The following is a 20,992-nucleotide window of genomic DNA, read 5'->3' as shown; positions in this document are numbered from 1 at the left end:
TTCATCTTTACATTCCAATATGATATGAGATAAGGATCTTAGCACAATTATGATAATAGCACAATTATTGATTATGGAAAAGGTGCTGAATCCAGACTCAATAAAAGCATGTGGGACACCAGTGTTATGAGGAACATACAGCAGCTGTGCATATGTCCGTCCATTTTGCCAAAGACAAATATATTTATTTAGCTCTGGGGTTGGATTTCTGAATTATCAAGTTCTTAGATTTACAAAGTTTCACATATATTTCACAATGTGAGCAGATCAAGCGAGAGGTTTGAGTCTCAACCTCAATTTAATAATGATCTATTAAATTAGAAAAAAGATTTAATGTACCACCCTGCTTTTCAAAGACATTCTGGAGTGGTGTGTTGCCTTTGTGAGTGCATGGAGTAACAACATGGTACATATATTTCTCTATCATAAACTGTGCAGCTGTCATCTCAAACACTGGTAATCTGTTGTCTGTCATAAGATATGTTAGTAGAAAGAAGTGTTAATAGAAAGATGAGTGTCTATAAGAATTAGAGGTGCTGAGGTTGTGGTGAGGCCCATGGTAGGCTTTGGGATTTTTTGCTCCACTTCACCTGTCATTGCTTAGGGAAGACGAGGAATCTCCCTAATGGCCAGAGCCAGGGGGCGAGGGCAACGAGAGGGGGGATTGTCAAGGGCACATTCTCAGACCTTTAAAATGGGTCTCAGGGTCGGTTAGAGCCGTAGACACTTATTCAGCAAGAAAGCACACATAATTAAGTCCATGCTTTGAAACATCACCCCTGGTATCTTCACAGTCAAATGCAATTTTTATGGGTGCTACGAGTTTGAAGAAGCTTCAAGAAGAATACACCAAAATTGTTGCTGCTGGTTCTCGGCTCACATATTTCTTGATTCTCTCTGGCCTTGACATTAAAAGCTTTCAGCAGACTTTTTCCTATCTCACCAAGAACTCAGATACTTCAGCAGAAATATTTAGTACCCCCCAAATTCCCTAATTACCACACCATGCAAAATGCATGAAGTATGGATTTCATCTCCGGGTTCTTCACCCATGTCAGTCAGTTGGAATTCGTGTTATTAGCATCACTTCCAGTGGGCTGGCAAAGGCGGGGTGAAGGAGATAATGAGGGAGGATGTCCCAGTACCACCAGTAGAAGATCTAGTGGCCCAAATGCAGGGAGACAGGGCTGCCAGTGGAGACCTTGTCAGGGAGGGACCACTGTTTTTATGATCACACAGAAGGTGACAGACATTGATTGCGTGCAGTGTGACAAAGAATCACAGCAGAAAGAAAAGGTCAGGGTCAAATGGCGTGAAAGGGAAGAAATGGCTAGGCATCCCGCAATGTCCTGAGATGAACGATGCAGCCTGCATGTGTTTTTCATCATTAGCTGTTAATCATCGTTGGCACAGTTTTCTTTTCTCTGATCACAGTGGGTGATATACAGTGATATTCTCCAAAGTCTTGTTTATTAAAGAACGTGTTTACTAATGACAGGCAAAGTTTATATTTGTAAAACATGCCTGGTGCTGAAATATTTTACATCTTTTAAAGATTATATGGTAAAAAATAGATGTGCCAGTTTGCACTCGGGAAAAAAATAATCTCTTGGGCTAATGTGTGTTTATCCCCTTCAGATCTCAAACATCAAATGTGTATTTTCAGCCCACGAAAATGAATTGTTTTAAAATTTTGACTTCTGCCTTGTTATCAAGTAGAGTCAAACTATAGGTGTGGGTGTAATATTGACGCACTGTGGATACACTACTGTTACTATTACTATCCACTGCTACTGTGATGACTTTCTGTGAAGAACAATATTTTTAAAATTGCAGGCTGATGACAATATTATTCTGATGGTTTAGGACAATAAGTTCATTTCAATTTCAAAACTTTTATCCACATTAAATTAATGAGGAATCTCCAAATATCGCGAACAAGTGGACTAAACAGAGTTCCCAAAAATTAGATGATCTCATTCTGAATGCGTCATGTGAACTATTGCCTTCAGTGAGACACTGGGAGGTGCTCATGTTGTACCTTGTATATATTTTATATCTATAAGCTTTGAGTTCGAGTCTGGGTCTCGTCCCTTTTGTGTAGGGTTTGCATGTTCTCCCTGTGCTTCTGTGTGGGTTTTCTTCTGGTACTCCGGCTTCCACCCACAGTCCCAAAAACATGCACATTAGGTTAATTGGCTACTCTCCATTGCCCTTAGGTGTGAGTGTGTGCGTTGTGGTTGTCTGTCTTTGTGTGGGCAACCAGTCCAGGGTGTACCCTGCCTCTCGCCCTTACGATAGACTCCAGCCCCCAATGACCCCGACAGATAAACATTATAGAAATTGGATGGATGGATGTTTCCGAGGTGTGTTGTGTTGTGGAATATGGTCATGGTGACAGAGTCAGACAGAGTGCTCATGCCATGCAGCCCACACATATTGCCATGGGCCCTGTCTTTGACAGTCTGGACTTGCAAACTGGCCCGGAAATGAGTCAGACAGAAATAGTCCTGGGTCAGACAAAACCAACCAAGACCAAGACCAGGTTTTTTTTTTGTTTGTTTTTTAAAAGTTAGTTGTTTCATTTCTCGAGAACCATTCCCTTGTGATTTTAGTGATTTTAGACAACATTCCTATTTTTATCTCAGTGACAGAGGTGGAGCAGATGTCTGCAGCAAAGGTGTGTGAGATATAACTGACTGTAAAGCAGTTACTGAGTCATCGCTTGTCACACGCCCTTGTCTGAACCTCTTTAAAAGGCGCTTTTCGCTCATTATTTTGATAAAGCTGTAAGCCTCACCTTTTCTGATCAAAAGTTTTTTAATATCACAATCCCCAAAGTTATCCTTAAAGACAGTATTGTATCTTTATATGTGTTTCATCTTTTCTAAAGTTCTTGTAAGCGACTATTGATGAGGTTCAGCTGAACCGTCTGCTTTTGAAATGTTCACCTCAAAGGTGCTGAATCCAAATCTCTACACGACTGAGCTGCGCCAAGGGGACTTCACATGGAAAATCAAACGCTGTTTCAAGCACTTCCAAGCTCTTCATCATGGAGTTGCTGATGTTCAAGGCTCTTCTAAAGCTCCCCCTGCCAACCTGCATGTAAGAACTGCTAATTTGTTCACCTTTTGTCACTCACTTGCATATGCAACACAAAAAAACCCCCTCATACATACACATACAAAACTGATTTTGAGCGAGAAACCTATTTATACTTGTACTTTTTCCTCTTATATCCCTGACTGTTCATTTCTCAGCTGAGTGTACTCAGCTCACTCTCATTTCCTTCTGTTCAGCAGCTTGGAAAAATATAGCATATCCTCTCAGACAGTGAAAATTCAAGCCCACTGAAGGATTTCAAAACGCAACCTCCAGCCAAATAAAATCTTGCAGAGTGCGCATGAACATATATTGAGATATTGGGATTTGAACACAATAACTGCCATTCTGTATTTTTAAAAATCTGTTGGCACTCTCAGTTTCAAATTTAACAAAATGCTGTTCATCTGCTTTTTTTTTCTATTTCAAGTAGGTGGATTGCGTACACAGTGAACCTCAGCCTACAAATACAAAAGAGAATAAAACAAGCTCCCCAAAGTTTAATTATGCAATGATTATACCTTCAAGGTTCTTATCAGGTCTTAAATTGACAATGTCTGAAAATATCATATCATTAACATGGTAGAATCACAACCCTGATTACAATATGCAGTCGCAATAATAATATCAGTGCTGTAATTTCAGTTCTGTAGAGGGATCAGTCATCAGCCTACGTATGCATTCTCAAGCTGAGTGGGAAACAGCTGGAATCTGTCTGACAGGTGCCGCTGGAGGACAACCTGAGAAACATCCTCTAAAACACACAGTGCAGGATCCATCCGGAAACCATAAGTTCTGCTTTTCACAGTTAAGCCTTGTCTTGTAAAAGAATGACATCAATACAGTCAAGTCCATTGAAGGTGGGCTGTCTACACTTTAATTAGATGTGAAAGCTAACAGTAATTTCAGAGTTCTGTGGCCTGCACGAGGAGAGTCCCTTCACAGAGGATGGTGATGGAGAATAGCTTGCATTAATGAGGCAAAACACAGCAGGAGGGGGCAAAGAAAGTATCACTTAAAGAGCTACAATGGCCGCAATATCTATTTTCCACAGAAAAAAGTGATGAGGTGACACATTATAATAATGATGCATAAGTGCAAAGTAAGCATCTCAGAGTAAAACAAAGTAAATTTATTCTTAAGGAATATGTGTGACAAACTGGAAGAGATTTAATATTTTCTGCTGAGTTGCTGTCACTCTGTCACATATAACTTCATTCCTTTCAAAGGCTGGAGAAAAACATGGTTACTGCCATTTCTTTTATTATAAACTGTTTCCTTTAAGCAATATGTGTCTTATTTAATTAATTTGTTAGGCTTATAATGTTATTGAGAATTCTATTGTGCTTTTTGTTGTGTGTGTTGGTTTATTTATGACATCAAATCTGTTAACCTTAAAGTTCAAACAAAAGGGAAAACATGCAGATCCAGTGTTATGCATGTGACTCCAATGGTGTGTGTTACTTTCGGTCTACAAGATAAGATGACTGATTGAACATTAGTCCTCACTAAGTATGCATGCAAGAGTCACATCCATATTCACCTTATATTTACCTGTGATTGTTTACATCTGGGTTAAAACAGATTCAGAATCATCCAACCATTGTGTGTGTGTGTGTGTGTGTGGGTGGGTGTGTGTGAGAGTGAGTGTAGTTCTCTGCACTTTGTAGATGGCTGGTGGTGAAAGACTCTTTTGTTCTCTACATGAGGCCGAAGCACAACCAGGTGGGAATGGTGATCCTCTATGATAAGGGCTTTCACATCAAGATGAGCACCCAGGAGACTGGCGTCCATCACGGAGTCACCATCGAGAACCTCTGCAGGCAGGCATCTTATCTTGCCATATTTACATTTTGCTGTGATGGCATGGCCACACATTGCTGACTGTGCTGACTGTACTCCTACAAAGATTATTTGTGAGGTGTGTTTTATATCTCTGTATACATGCCACAGATGTCACATCCATATTGTCTGGGGACAAAGCATGCTGTCTCCTTCAGGCGCAACAAACAAAGCTGTGCTGGACTGTTTCTGGCGTATATGCAACCTGTTTAAAAACTACAGCATCCATGGCTGTTCCTTTCTCTTCTTGAGGGTCATCGCTTTTTTCAGCCCCTTGATTCAGCCACGTATGTCTTTCTTTCATTCATTAACCCATTCATACATTCATTTTTAAAAGTATGGGAAAGCCTTTTACCTTAGGAAGAGCCACCAAGAACTTCATTCTCATCAGAGATGTCAGAAACAAACACAAAAAAACATTTTAATAAAATGCTATTTATTTGTTTTTTTTATTTGGTCTTTTAGTTTCCATGATAGAAAATGTCCTCTAAAAGTAGTGAATGTAAAAATAAACACATGAATTTGAGAAGTACAAACATGTAGCAGCTTTCTTTCTTTTTTCTTTTTCTTTTTTTTTTTTTTTGCTTTCCAAGAAACAAACATAAGCAGATCGCTAACCAAAAGCTGCTGCTGAAAACAGGGCCTGAACCATCTGGTAAATATGCTGTAAATATAAAATAAAGTAAACTGAGTATTAGTAAAGTATAAGTAAATTAAATTAGTACCGGTACTGAAGCTCAACTACTGTATTATCTCCACTATCAAATCTTTGCACAATGAAATTAAAGTTTGTAGTCCCCTTCATGCTACGCGCATTGAACATATACACAAGTAATTAAATTTAAATATAAACTTTAGAAAGAACTTCCCCAAGAAAACTTAAAAGCCAAACTCCAGACAACCAATAGCTGCTTCAATTCTTCAACACCTGCAATCTCTAGACAGAGATTAAATCCTGTCCAGTTCCATTAACTTTACTCAGTGCCTCCACAGGTGTCTTTGGCCCTGCCTTCCAGAATGACGGAACCATCATAACACATCACAGCTCAGAGTGGAAGAGTGGCAGCACCCAGCTAGCCCACTGAAGAGCGTAGGCCTCTGGGCACAGAGACGGGATGGATCATTTGCTAGATGCCAGGAATGACTCTCTTAGGGGAAGGCAGAACACTTTGTCTGCATGTGACCCCCCACAGGGTTTATTCTTACATTTGTGCAGGGGTCAGATTCATACCAGAAGGATGGTTGGACGAATCGAGTGGCCAGAGGGGGGAATGTAGAAAAAAAAGAAGTGATGTATGAGACCTGGAAGTGGTAAAGCTGGTTTGTTCTGTATTGTGCTCCCTGCTGCTGCAGTCTCCCTAGTGTTGCTCACAAAAGTGTTCTGCCAAAAACCCTCTTGTCCCCATTTCACCCCAGGCCCTGTCATGATTGACACCCTGTCACATTATCTTATGACAGCGCTGGTGGAGAGAGAGTGTGCTGAGGAGTGATACTGGGAAGTAGCTGGGGACTTACACATACACACACAGTCACACATACAGTAGACACAAAGATACCCTTAGGAGCTCTAACACACTTGTGCTTCATATTGGAAGTATATATCACCCATGATGTGCAGATATATGTGTATGTGTGTGTGTGTGTGTGTGTGTGTGTGTGTCAGTGTGTGTGTGTATGTGCACTAATGGCAGAATTCAGCACAAACACTGGGGAAGGTTCATAGAGGGGTGCAGATGTTTTGCATATCATGTACATTGTGCTGCAAAGACGTGCTCTTTTAGGCAGCAGGGTGTATAGAACAGACCACTGATTTCTTAATGAGATGAATATGGCTGGTGGTAGCTCCAGGCTTTTATTTATTTCATTCTATGCACAAGATGCTGTAGCAACGTAACATCTCTGACATATGTACCAGGTAGTGGTAAATCAGCATAGAGACCAATGAAAAGAATAAAAACAAGTGAAAAGTTCATGTGATGTGAGGATCAGAAAAGGCAGTTGAATCAGTAACATTCTGCTTTAATTGAGGGTTTGGCAAATTAAAATAAATGAATAAATAAATAAAAAACACCTTGCTATTCAGGATATTCCAAGAAAAGTGCTAATCCTAAACTTTTTCATATAATAGTAATAATAGTAATTTCATTGTAAATAGTAATAAGCCAATTACACCGTATATGCTAGCTACATCACCATGATGGCCACAAACCAGGGACATTTACCAGAATTGTGACCACATTTCTGTCTTGATTGGAGAACACTGAGAAGTTGTTGCTCATGAATTAGTGCTCTCTAATGGCTTTGGAACTCAGATTAGACTTGTCCCTCATAAACTACTGAAAGAAGTGAAAGACTGTGATCACCGTTCATCTAGACTATATTGGGGTTGAACAGTGACATTAAAATTTTGTACTGAAAACAAAGCCTGAGCTGAAAAAGGAAACACTGGCACCGACACATTTGTCAGTTTTGGCATTGAAATAAATATTAGCGCAGAAAAGATCATCTTGTATTTGTGTCACGTTCAATTTCTTTTTACTCCACTGCACATCTTCTTTTCAACCATCAATCAAACATCACACACGTGCAGATCTGTGTATTCTGACATGCAAAAATTGCACCTCAAACAAAGTTGTTGCCTGTCAGCTTTCAACCTCTTTATGGTTCTTCATACAAAAACAACTTCAAATGTGCTAATGCGATCTTTTTGTAGCTAAATTTGGTTCTTGGGATTAGTGTGTTCCTGGGACTGTTAGGGTAGTGTGAAGGCCTCACCTGAATCAAGGCTTCTCCACACACCTTCAGGCTTGAACTTGGATGTGAAGGTCATCACATCACACAATATCCTGAATATTCGTGGTTCTCTTTACTTTCAACAGACAACTTCTGGAAGTTCTGCCACATTTTAACACTTATTGACCCTGAAACCTCACAGTGTGACTCTATGCTAAAATACACTAAAGTATGATATTTTACAGGCCTCAGTCCTCGTCAGTAGTTGTTAAGGATAGGTTGATGTTCTCAGGTCTTTAAGTGGAACCGACAGTGATAACGCTTTCTGTAAATGGGACTCACAGGGATCCAGTGCCAGCAGTGGGCCACCAATGTTTGTCCACATGGGTATGACCCTTTCGAGGGCCAGGGCAGGGCAGGCATGCCGGTAACAGCTGGGCGAGGATGATGGGTGTCAGAACACAGCACATGTCAAAGCCCAGACAAGCATCTGACAGCTGGATGACATTGAACTGGAAGTTAAGGAGAATCTGCCTGTTGAGTTCATCTTCATCATCATCAGTTAGATCCATTTTACTAAACTCTTACGATATATTTTTACAGAATGTTTTATTATATTTTGGAGGATTGCAATGATGATAATTAATGTTTATTCCATTCATACACACACCACATGTGAGTATGATCTAACCAGTCATTGGTAGAATCTGGACAGTATTTTTTGGTATTCCCATCAATTATTTGGCAGGTGTATTGAACAGAGTCAGGCCAATATGAAGGCCCCATTAGCATCTGAGGCCTACTTTGAGGGCTATGATTCATCCACCTCCGTCTCTCATACTGAGAGGTGGAGACTAATCTCTCTCAGGGTACCCCCACAACACCCTATTGCCTGACTTTACCCCCCCCTCTTTCCCTTCTTTCGCCTCTGGAGGCCTGCATTAAACATAAAGACTCTGCATGGATGAGTGAGTCAACAAATTACCACAGCCAGTAAATGAGAAAAAATGATCTACCCCTCTATATGCCACCAGTCTCTTATTTTCTCTCTCTTTCCCTCTTCTCCTCTCTCTTCTCTGTTTTCCTTCCTCTCTCCTCCCCCCTTACCTCACTGTCCTCCATTAGGTTATTGTCTCAGGCTTTTAAATAAACATGATCTTAGCCTGAGCTTTGCCTTATTGCATTTAGTTAGAGCATCCCTCCTCATGCTTGACTGGTTGTGTCCATCAACTCAGGGGAGCCTGACTGCAAAATCCCATCTAATACACATGAAACTGATACAGCTGTTGGTCTAACCTTTGAGTGTCTCCTAAGGAGCACAGTGATATTTGCACTTAATAAAATTATGCCTACCAGGAGAATATGCCGCTGACATTTGCCATTTGTCAAGTTGAGGTGGCAGTGAGGCTTTATGAGTCATTAGTGTTCAGGGTACAGTCAAGACTTACTTAGCCTGCAGTCATCTATTACTGTACACTGGAGCAATTGTCGTAAAGATCACATGTGTTTCCGCTTTACATAAAATCACTTTTTTTTACCCTTATACCTAGATAACATTGGTTCTTTTTCCATCTTTCCCTCAGCATGGAATAAATCAATTCCACACTCTAATGCAGAGTCAAATTTAGTAAGTGTCAAAGTGAACCTTGAACTGAAAAGCAGTAATTTTGTACTCTGCAGCTCTTTGCTCAGGTAATTGTAGCAGTACTTACTGAATCATACGTGTAGGGACAATGGAGCAACATGTAAAGTCAAGGACTAAGAATCTGGCAACTGAGAGTTTATACTGTGGGTACTTTCTTTTAAGTAAGAGCCACTTATTCCATTGTTACAAGGTACGGTAGCAACAATCTTTGGTAAGAATTTAAAAATGACCTTTTGTTGGGTCTCTCTAAAAATCAAATTAAAGAGTCTAATCTAACCTAATCTAACCTGCTCTAATTGGAAAGTGTCATGAAACAACTGTTGTTGTGGTTTGGTGCTATATAAATAAATTGAATTGAATTAATTGAATTAATAACTGGGCACCCATTCTTCACCTTGAGAGCCGCACACAGATTATACAAGTATGACGAACCATGTGTGTCGGTGAAGTGAGTGGAATAGATGTGTTTTGTGAACGTGTTTTGTAGCTCTTGTCAGTAGTTTTGGCATCAGATCTGCTCCATTTTGGATCTAAGAGTAAATTGCTGGCTTTGTTTGAAAGTCTTACACTGTGCAATGACTCTCGGTAATGGATTTCAGTGACAGTGTGTTTATAACTTTTACTGTTGAAGGACTGTTCCTTAAATGGATGTGGCTGGTTTTCACTGAATTTATTGTAGAATATTTTACATGGAATAACACATATTCTATAGCCATGCAGTGCTGCATGTTCCTGACAATAGCCTACTGATGACTGTTTGTTTCAAAGTTAAGCACAATAGTTTTTTAATAAGTAACCCAAACTGAAAAAAGGAACTTACATGTACTTACATAAAATGACACAGAATTTACTGCCAAATATTTTCCCAAACTTTTAGCTTCATTGTTCAATAGGACATATCCCACACTTACAAAATACCTAAATTCCTTTTAAGTTCCAAGGCTTTAACCACCTTATTTTCTACCTTCACAGGTCATATTGAGCAGGTGCACAATTACTACAAAAACTACAGTTACTGTAGCACCTTGCAGAGTGATAGATGTTGCAGATGTCGCGCCCTTCCCTGATACAGTCAAGAAGAGGTCATGCTGTGTAGGTAGGATGCCTCCTGTTGTTGTAGGACAAAGGAAAGGGACAGAAGAAAAAGTCTGCCCTGCATCATTTACAAAGGACAGGTCACTGGTGATCATAGAGTTAATGTGCACTGACTTACTTTCTTTTTGATTCATTTCTTTCTTTTATATGCACTATGCAGATGTACATTGGAAGTTAATTATTGTGCATAACTGCCAGTAACAGAAATGAATAGCATACAGCATGTTTGGTTAGTCTCACATGAAACAGCTACTGGCGTTGTTATGAATTTGACCTAGATTAAACATACAAAGTAACATAAAAAAGTTTACTTGCTGTTGGTGCCTCAACACATTGATTCTTCTACTGTAGGTTGTGTTTTTGAGTGCATATTTATTCTAAAATTATATTTGAAATCATCATCGATAACAATAACAACGAGATGCAGTGGGAATAGATCAGAGACATTACAATGAGCACAAAAGAAAAACAAAAAGAAAAAAGTCATATACAGAGCCTATAAAAAGTATTCACTACCCCACCTCCCCCTGGACTTTTTCATGTTTTATTCCCAAGGACAAAAACTATACCCAAGTAGTCTATGTTAAAGTCTATAAAAACTTTTGAAATATTTATAATATTATTTTTAAATATTTCTGTATATCTGTTAAATATTCATGAGAACATAAATAAACAACAATAAAGGTTAAAGATCAGAAAGGAAAGAAAAAAAACTATATCCTGACAACACAAGCTAGTAACCCCGCAGCTGTCATCACATTTTGATTCAAATACAACTAATGTGAAGACGTACAGAACACCTCCTGCCACTCTTACTTGTAAGTGTGCTCACATCACTCACAGCGAGAAGCTGACTGACAAGCAACACATTTGGTGCAGCTTTAAATTGAAACCACTAAAGTTGTACTGAAAATGTGCTTTCATGTGACGTTCTACTTTTCATGTTAGTCTAGGCTGATGTGGCTGCTAGTATTTCTATTCAGTACATTTCTGACATTTTGTCATGGTATGATTCATTTTACTTTTTCCTATTTTTATTTATTTATTTATTTTTTCGTACTTTATATATATTTTTTTATTATTCTTTTCCAATGTTTTATTCAAATATGTTGTGTATGTGTTGGTGGATTAAATGGTGTAAATTTGAACATTGTTCATGCTTGTTCATTTGTTAGTGATACTGAATATTCTGTGGTTTCATCAATTTTTGGTGTGTTGGAGCTTTTTAGCCTTAAGAAGCTTTTGCTACTGACCATAATATGATTATCTTTCTGTTGCAACCATCCTGGTTTTTCTTTTTCTTTTAGTTTAGATGCTAGCGTTAAACATGCTATTGCTTTTTAGTTACTTGCCTGTTTATTTAACTGTTTTTATGGTGTGTTATGGTGTCCTCTCTGAGCTGATGCTGGGATTTGCTTCCACTGCTGAACTCACGCAAACAAATCTTTGGCTCTCTTAGTATTTTCAGCATTGTATTATTTCCCCACATTGCTATGTAATGCATGTTTTATTCAGAAAGCAGCACAGTCAAGCTTGAAAAAATCATTAAAAAAAACCCCCCAAAAACAAATACGTATCTTCATTGCATTCAGAAGGAAAAAAAACCTATATTCATGATGAATAAGTCCTTCTGTAATTATTTTCAGCTCCATGACAGAGGTTTAGTGGTTGTGGGGTTTTTTTCTGCACTTCCTGAAGTACAGAGAAGCTGATTTACATGAGAATCTATTGAATTAACTTTTCACCTTTTTGATTCAGCTGTGTTTGAGCCACATGACTATAGTTTCACACCCAAGTGTCACCAGTCACCACCACAATCATTGGCCCTGTTGATTAACAAGTGCTTCCTGCCTACTCTTAGAAGGCTAAACATATGGGAAAGTGAATGCCTACCGGAGTTATTGTGGAGTACTTTACATTTATGCCATTTTTGTTTTTGTTTTTTGGATTTTAGTACCTTTTTAGCCTTACTGTTTCACTATGACCAACGATAAAATTTGGAATTTGATATAACATACAAGCTCAATTTACACAAATCAATAAATCATCATATAGAGAGAATGGTGTGATAAAATGTGGTGATATTTTTCTCCAGCGCTGAGTACATGACTGAGTTTTCCTTTGTATTGTAATGTAGGCAAGAAAACTGACTAACCAAAACTAACTGCTAATTTTATCAGCACCCCCAAAATTTTCCTTTTGCCGATTCTGTAAATAAAGACAGAAAACAGCTCATACAGCTGACGGCTCAGTGCATCATGCCCCCCATTACAAAACTTTTGGAAGATTGGCACTTGCAAAAGAAATGGAGACAGTGGCAAGATGCTGCACTTGTGCGCATTTGTAGGCGCAGAGAAGGACAGAAATGGAGGCAGCCTGAACTTCTCCCTCTCCCACCCAGAGACAACAAAAGCCTGTGTGTCTGCGCTCCAGTGAGTCAGGATCCCTTGGCTTCCATTACCCCTTACCACTGCCTTAGTCAGTCATACACACTGTGTGTTCAGCCAGCAAACTCACAAAACATTCTGGTAATCTTACAATTCTGGTATCTTCTGTGTTTGGCCATAGAGACGGACTCCCTGTAGGGCCACATCAGTAATAATGAACTGTGTGGAGAGGGGAGAGGCTCGTTTCTGGCAGGGTGAAAACTGCACTGTAACTTCATCCACAATGATTGCGTCAAGCTCAACAAACCATTTGATGGACAATATGTTACTGATTACATGAGTCCATTCACACAATGTTATCACTAAAAATAACAGGCCCTGTAAATAAATACAAGTAAGCACATTTATCCCAATAATTTTTTGAGCAGACACTTAGGTGATCCTGGCAAGTCTCCCCAGTGTGAAATTAATTACTGTGAAGTTGTCATGCCAAATATCAAAATCTTATTTTCAAACCAGATCTACACTGTCTTAAAAAATTAGAGCTGTGCCAAGCCAAGCAGAAAATAATCTGTAACATCACACAATCCATGAAGGACACTGATTTTCACTTTGATACTGTTTGATGTTGTTTGATTTTGTTTGTTCGCTTGTTCACACGTATCCTCATGCCAGTCTGTGTATGTGTGGGCAATCCACGTGCACAGCCATCACATGACTTTGAATTTTCGCAATGGAGTGGAGTGTGACTGCAGAGCGGTGAAAGGTTACATTTGGAAAACAAGCCATATGACAAGAGCTTTCTCTTTTGATACCGCGATTGGCAATCTTCAAATGCAGCCAAACAAAGACAAGTAAAAGGAGAAAAACAAAGGAAAGGCAAAATTGAAGTTGTCAGTTTGTACCTGAGTTGTCCCAAACTATCCCATTCTGCAGCCAGTGGGGGTTTCTGTCAGTCAGCAGCACACTTTTACATTTCTCTGCCTCTGTCACTGCTATCCTATTTCTCTGTGTGGGCTTTTATACATCTCCGGGTCTGGAGTTTGAAATGAATATGTTGGACACAGTGTGAGGAGGGGGCAGATGACAAATATATATATTAAAATCATTCACATTTTCCAGAAGAAGGTGAAAGAAATGCGGACAGATGGGGACTGACTGAAAGTAAAGACCGTCTTTGATCTCGGTGGAATGAGGAATGGTGGTGTATTATACGTACTGTGTTTACTGAGCTAGGCAGGAAGCACGTTGCTCTTTTGTTTGAACGTGTAACGTTCCAGCACACAGTGATGGGACCCATTCATCTTCGGTTTGACCTACTGTAGCATGTAATTCTTTTTATTTTTACACATGCTTGTTTGCTCTGAAGACTTTTATCATCAGATACAAAAACTCCCAAAAACACCCTAATACAATCCTAGAGTAGACACACAGAATAGGACTGTGATGGATGTAGCCAAGCATTTGCTTTTACAATATGGAAAAAAGGTTTAATTCTAAGTGTAACCAGGGCCATCTATGAGGACTTCGTCAAAGGCTATTCTGATGTGAAATTCTCTTGTGTTATTGTCAGTACATTACAAGAGCATTTCTTAATTCACATAACAGTGTGTGCGCTTTGCTTCTTCATAATGTCATACCCATTTTCTGCTCTCTTGCTCTCAAACACCATATTCATGCACAATTTGACATAATAGCAGAGTTAAAAACATGAAATTATAAGGTAATGTCTCACCAAAGGCTATAGTCACATTAAAAAATGCTTTTCAAGTGATCTGGAAGATTGCTCTCTGCAGTGAAACCAAACAGTTTGAGCATAGCACCCCCTGCAGGAAGGCATTATTCCTTGCTAATAATACACTCGATGCTTGGCCCGAAGCAGAGGCTCTCATTGTTACCCTTTCACTGCAATTACAGGCCTTTCTACTTTGATTGGTGGGTAATTGAATTGGTTTGAGCCTGTATGATTTCCTTTCGAATTTGCCACTCGTAGTCCAATCTTGGCACCAGATCAGACAAAGCCCGTCTACCAGTAATTAAAGACACCAAAGCCAGGTGTAGAACTGTGGAAGTAGGGAGCCATAGCCAGATGAATGGAACTGATTAGGTGTTTAGTGAAAATGAGATTTTCTGGCTCAAAGACAAAGTAGAGCTTCTCACTTGGTACTCAGTGTTCAGTGGGGTGGCAATTGACTGCTGCTGATGAGGTACATGAGGTAAAGGCCCAAAAATGACTTTGTGCATTCATCGATTTTACAAAGGAGCCACACGGTCAAAGTCTGAGCCTAAATGCGAGAGATACATTTCAAGCATGAAAGAGGCTTTTAAATTGAACTTATATGGAAAAACAGAAGATTTTAGTTCTAATTAGGCAGAAAACAGTCTGTCCCAGATCAGTTACAGAGATAATGAAACCCAGAAAGAAAACCACTGGAAGTACAGCTTTAAAATTTGTGCGCTACAGTGACACAGAAGTTTAACTTAAGTTTGAGCCAAAACATTTTTATCTCACTGTTCATCTTTTCATGTTTTATCTTAGAGGTTGTGGAAAAAATTCTTGAAGTTTACGTTGGAAGAAAAAAGATCAATTTTATTTCTTGAACATAGCAATTAGCAATCTTCTGTTTTTCCATATAACTTCAATTGAAAGGTTGGGAGTTTTTACTGCGTACGGCAAGTGAATAGGGTCACATATTGGTCCTAAGTGAACGACAGCTGTGCTCAGGTCAAGGTCAGCGTACTTTAAGCGGTGGATGTACGCCAACTGACTGAGTGGAAAATGAGAGTTTTTTCTCCCTTCATTGAGACTGGAATGGATTTTAATCAACACATTATGCCAGTTGTTAATTGCTTTTGCCGCCCGCTGCTAAAATAATTTGCTACTTTTTTTATTGTAGTAGTAGCCATCTGTTTCAAAACACAGGAACAGGATCAGGCCTAGACCTGGGGTGGATGTTGACATGAGATACAGACGGCTAATTTGCACTGCCGCCACCTTATTTATGAGGCTAAGAATGTGTGGAGAGGAGGAGAAGATTCTCAACAAGGACCTAAAGTGGGGCACAAGCCACACTGAAATTATGAAAACAGAATATTAGTCTTAGAAAAAACAAAAAGGTGCCTTCATACATCAGTTTTGTTATGTAGCCATGCACCAAACACATAAATAATTTGTCATTGCTGCACAAATGTACATGCCAGATTATCCTGTTCGTCTTTTGAAATAGACATCATTTTGCTCTCTGGAACAATGGCCTCCTTATGAGTCTCACCCTGCTGTAACCCCTGTCCGTGTCCCTTTAATTGCTCAAGGCAAGAGACAGACTCACTCAATGATGTCTAGAAGGGACAATGGCTATGAGGAGCTCAGTGTGAGAAAGCTTTTACCCCTCTTCACCTCATATTTACTCTAATCAGTCTTACTGTTGAGGCACACAGTCCTGGTTGTATGGATTGAGAGAATAATGCCTATGCTTTCTCTTTGGGCTGGTCTCAGGTCTTTGATCAATGTGTTTTGTGGTCTATAGGCTGGTTTCTATCTGAATGTAGATGTGAAAGTAGGATTTTGTTCTCCTTCTTTGAGTTTGTTTTAAGTGCATCCATGAAAAATGTGTTTTAGTGCAGTGTGTTTTTGTCTGTTTTTAAAGTTCTGGAAAGTGAGCCAATCACTGAGTATCTTTTCTACTCTTAGGAAAGGTGTTGAAATTCGTTGGCTAACAATAATCAGATTGGTCACATTGTCTCTGTGATAAATTCAGACTTTCTGGGGGAGGATGACAAGTGTGTTTTGAATTGTATCTACCTTTCAACACCTTCTCCTTCAGAACCAGTTTTTAATTACCCGTGTTAAGAGCCATCAACAACTCCACTGAGCCAGCCATGTTTTTTTAATATTAGAATTTCTGTTCAGTGGCTCTGTCATCCATACAGCCTTTGCATCTGTGTGTTCATGTGTGTGATGGTGTTGTACTGCAGTATAGGCAGAAAAGGCATTTTATAGTCTGTGTGATGCTGTCGGAACGGTTTGGAGGCGACATCTCAACAGGAGGGGACCAAGCCATCAAAGCCATCATGTACTTTAATTACAGGTAATCTCAACTCTCAGACTCTCTCGCACTCCCTCTGTTCTTAAGAACTTCCTCCTCAATTACCAAAGTGCCTCAATTAGGCCCTAAATAAGCAGTGGACATGCACAAGGGAGAGATGGGCAAATTACAATGGTGAGGGTAAAAACAACAGGCCCTGTAAGAGCCAGTGTGATGCAGAGGCAATTAAAAGACAAAAAAGTGTTCTACCATGCAGGGTGAAAATGAGAAAAAAGAGAAAAAACCCTTTCATGAGCTAGTTCTGAGCTAAGTGGAGCTTAAGAGGCGATGGTCGAGGAGAAGAAAAAGCAAGAAAAGAGAAATTAAAGACAGTTGATTGGCAAGAGGGCCGATGTCACACTGTTTCCCTACAGGACCATATGTCGGGGGGAGCACTCAGTCACCGAGAGACTGGAATGTGTGAGTAAGTCATGATTTCTATAGAGCAAGTGGGCGTCCCACAGGCAGCTGATTCTCTACAGTCTCCCCGCTTCCCCTCACATTCATTATCCAGCCAACCCCATACACACTCCATCAACTGTGAAACTTACTGGGCTTTTGAATGGGCAAATGAAGACCCTGTCTCTTTTAATGGGCTAATTCTGTGTCTAACAAGGAGCATGCTTAAACTGCAGCCGGCAGTCGAGTGCATTAGTCAATTAGCTCAAATTCAAACCGGAGTGATTGTCTGATGAATTAACTGGAAAAATATACACCATCAAAGAGCAGAAGGGATACAATTAGAGGATAACACAAACACCATTGTTTAGAGTGTTTTGTTGTGAGTGGGTGTTTTTTCTCACAGTGCCTATCTACTGGATAAACTACACTTCATTCTGTGAACGGCAGACTCACGCTGACCTGGATGGCTGGTTCGAAACTGGAGACGAGACCTCATCTAGATCCACAGCAAGCAGCACATGGCAAAGGACAGGACTGTCATCATTGGGCATCGCTGTGAAATGGAGAAAGTGCTGCGCACTGGGATAAGCTGTGACACAATACAGAGAGTATGTAAAAAAAAAAAAACAAAAACAGGAAAAACATCACAACAATATAATGCAGTCAATAGGAACAGCCCTGCAAGGCAGCCACAGAAATGAGTCAATTCTCCTTTGGTCACCTGGTTGCATTTCATGTAAACAGCATTCGGGACCATGTGGTCAGGGCAGCTCAGCATGTATCCAGGAGAGGGCAGTGTTATTCAGAGAAGGGGTGGGGACTGCACTGCTTGATCTGAGCAGATGTATGCTGGGAGAATCATTAAACAGCATCTGTCCAGTCAATTACCCTCTCCGTTTCTCTAATCCCATGTTTTCTTTTGTCTTTTTTTCCTCCTTTTTGTAACACATAGAGGGATGGTAATTAAATTACTCAGACATTGAACTGAAACAGTGTGTAAAACAAGTCTTGATGAAAGGGAGTACAAGGAATCATGGAATGGTCAATACAACCGTAAAAATCCATATGAAAAAATCTATATAAGGACCTTGTTCTATTGTGAAGTCAAAAAGGATATAGTTTCATTATGATACTTTGGGATTAAAAATGTAGGCAATTTTCAGTCAGTTTTACTTTCATAATGGAAATTAAATAAATGTAAAATTTCCTCTCAAAATAAAGCACTCTGCAACTGCAAAGAGCTACAAATAACAATAACAATGTACTGCTCATGAAAACGAGCTGTAAACCCAAATTTATTTGACACATTTTACTTTAACAGTTTATCAGATTTATGAAGCCTCTTTTCTCAACTATGGAAAACAGCTGAGCAACCAGAGCCATGAATGCCATAGTTCTTGTAATTTCTTTGATCCTCTCATTGCTCATACCAAAAGACAGGAGAGGCTGCTGGCTTGTGTCCGGCACTGAGCTCTGGCTAGTTTTAGCTTAAGTACTGTGATGGATGTAGCCAAGCATCCATCACATGTATTACAATTTACGAGCTTTGTGTCTTCTTCATTCACTGTGAAGAACGTCCACGCTTTGCACACGTTGGCGTGCGGCTGTGAAGTTACCTACCACTGTGTGTATGCGCATGCCTAAAACGGAGCGGTTTGGAATGGGAGATACTGGAGACTGACCGGCCTGTCTCCAGTCCAGGCCGAGAACGCTGAAAACCGACTGCTTCCAGTCTTTGGCAGGTCGATCAGTGTGTCCCTAATACAGAATGTGTGGATGGTGACTTATTAGGAATTCCAGTGAGTACATTTGCCTGAATGCATAGACAATGTCTTTCAGTTAGGGCATCATGTATTTTGTCTACATTCCTCAGGTACATGATGGTTCTACATTTATGCGGAGTGGAACTTAAAGTCTAGAGTGAAACAAGGCAGTTGACATTTAAACAAGAAATTGAACTGAGAGAATGAAAGAGAAAATCCTGATCACTATTACACTGTTTTAAGTTCCTCGCAAAGTAAATCTTAGTACTTAAATTGTTTTTTATACAAATGTTTCTAAATGTGTTGAACAAATTTCCAAATGTGAAGCTTGAAAATAATAAAAGATAAGTTTTCCATGTTTGCATCAGTTTTGTAACTGCAGCCCTGTTTTCAGCTTTGCCGTAATGCATTTTACAGATTTTCTCAAGAACACTAATCCACATCCACATGTATCCACCATACATGGTTTTCATTGCATTGGTTCCTTAATGATTAATATTTTAATATATAATATGTATCGACATATTTGGGTAAATTGTTCTCTTGAAGGTCAAATTCCCTTATTAGACAAAAGCTAAATGTGTGCAGTGTAGTGTAGTGTAGTGTAAAATCTGACAAATCTACTCATGGATGCCCAGGCAGGGCAGGCCTTTAATAGAATAATTAAATAAAGTTCAGGATTTATAATAATTTACAAAATATTTCATGTTCTAACTTCACACAAATACATAAGATAGATCGAACTTAGATACAATCATAAATCTAAAAGTTGTTTTAAATTTGCTTTCTCTGGCGATGTGAACAAGAGGTCTTGTGTAAGTACAAAGTGACTTTATGAAAATCAATATTTTTACGATTAATACTGAAGACAGGAGAGACATTATCAGAAACGGGGGCTGAAACAGAAGAACAGAGACAAAGCGGCGACGTGAAATGACATCACAAATTATTACTCGGGTCAACAAATCAGACATGAAACAGCAGAACAGTAAAAAAACATACAGCAGCAGCTTCCTGGTTCACTTCAAGAATACAACATGTCCTTTCCTGTCACAGTTGGCTTTAAACACAATACGTGCCTGCATAGAAAAACTCAGAAATTATAATGAGTGGAAATTGCAGAGGAATACTAATAGCCTATCTCAGAAGTAGAAAATCGTCACTGCATGTCAAAATTTCTGCTCAATGAATGTCTCATCAATAACCTGCACACACAGCCTACTGTCCAAACAGTTCTGACCATGGATAAAAAAAAAAATAGAAAAAGCACTGTTTCCATTGATCAGGGGAGAGCACGAGGAAATCAGGCAACTTGGAGTCAGCAGCATGCTTCCCATCTCATCGGTAAAAAATGGCAGGATTTGCTGTACCCCATTCTCTACATGTCGATGAGGTCGTCGCCGCTCTCGTCGCTCTCCACAGTCAGCTGACGTGTCCACCATTTCTTCACCTCGGAACCTGAAGAAGCCTCATCGTTGACAGGGTTCATCTTACACACTATGGACTTGACACTTGTGCGACCTGACAAAGAACAAAGAAGTCACTGTCTGATTTCACAGGCTTTTATTTTTACAACTCCCCAGACCACTATTGTAAAGAATACTCTTTAGCTGACTTCTCTGACATCTCCCTGGTTTTCCATGACAGAGACAAACACTTGAGGAAAATCCCTTCCAATTCAAAATCACTTGAACAGCACTTCCTCTACAGAAGTATGCCACTTGCCATAGACAGTACACAGAGGCGTACACACCTGCAGGCAGCCGCCACTGTCCCAGCTTCCTCTGTGGTCTTCCCAGGTCTGAAGAGTCTTGCCTGTATCCTCCTCTGTCTGACAACGTGGGGCTCAGTAGCTGCTGGAGACCACTCATCTAAACAAAGAGGAGATATCCTTTTTTTCCACCACTGCAAGCGCACACCTGCAGATTTTATGATGTG

The 20,992-nt window shown here is 39.7% G+C and overlaps 1 protein-coding gene across 7 annotated transcripts in view; it reads right to left on the bottom strand.

Moving 5' to 3' along the window:
* Window positions 1-19,678: 19,678 nt before the first annotated feature.
* Window positions 19,679-20,992, bottom strand: part of nalcn (sodium leak channel, non-selective) — a 61,483-nt gene continuing 60,169 nt past the window's right edge. For 5 of the 7 annotated variants that reach the window (XM_046404478.1, XM_046404482.1, XM_046404477.1 and 2 more), the window contains 2 exons: window positions 20,808-20,925; window positions 19,679-20,575 (listed from right to left, as the gene is read on the bottom strand). In XM_046404478.1, coding sequence (XP_046260434.1) covers window positions 20,433-20,575; window positions 20,808-20,925 — 261 coding nt within the window. In that variant the 3' untranslated portion in view covers window positions 19,679-20,432. Of the gene's footprint in view, window positions 20,576-20,807; window positions 20,926-20,992 lie in introns of those variants that run through there. The other 2 variants (XM_046404479.1, XR_006844731.1) reach the window with 2 other exon arrangements.

The sequence above is a fragment of the Scatophagus argus genome, chromosome 11, assembly GCF_020382885.2.
Source record: "Scatophagus argus isolate fScaArg1 chromosome 11, fScaArg1.pri, whole genome shotgun sequence".
Taxonomy (NCBI): Eukaryota; Metazoa; Chordata; class Actinopteri; family Scatophagidae; genus Scatophagus; species Scatophagus argus.
Note: the sequence above shows the minus strand (reverse complement) of the source record. Positions and strands in the feature narration are given on the sequence as shown.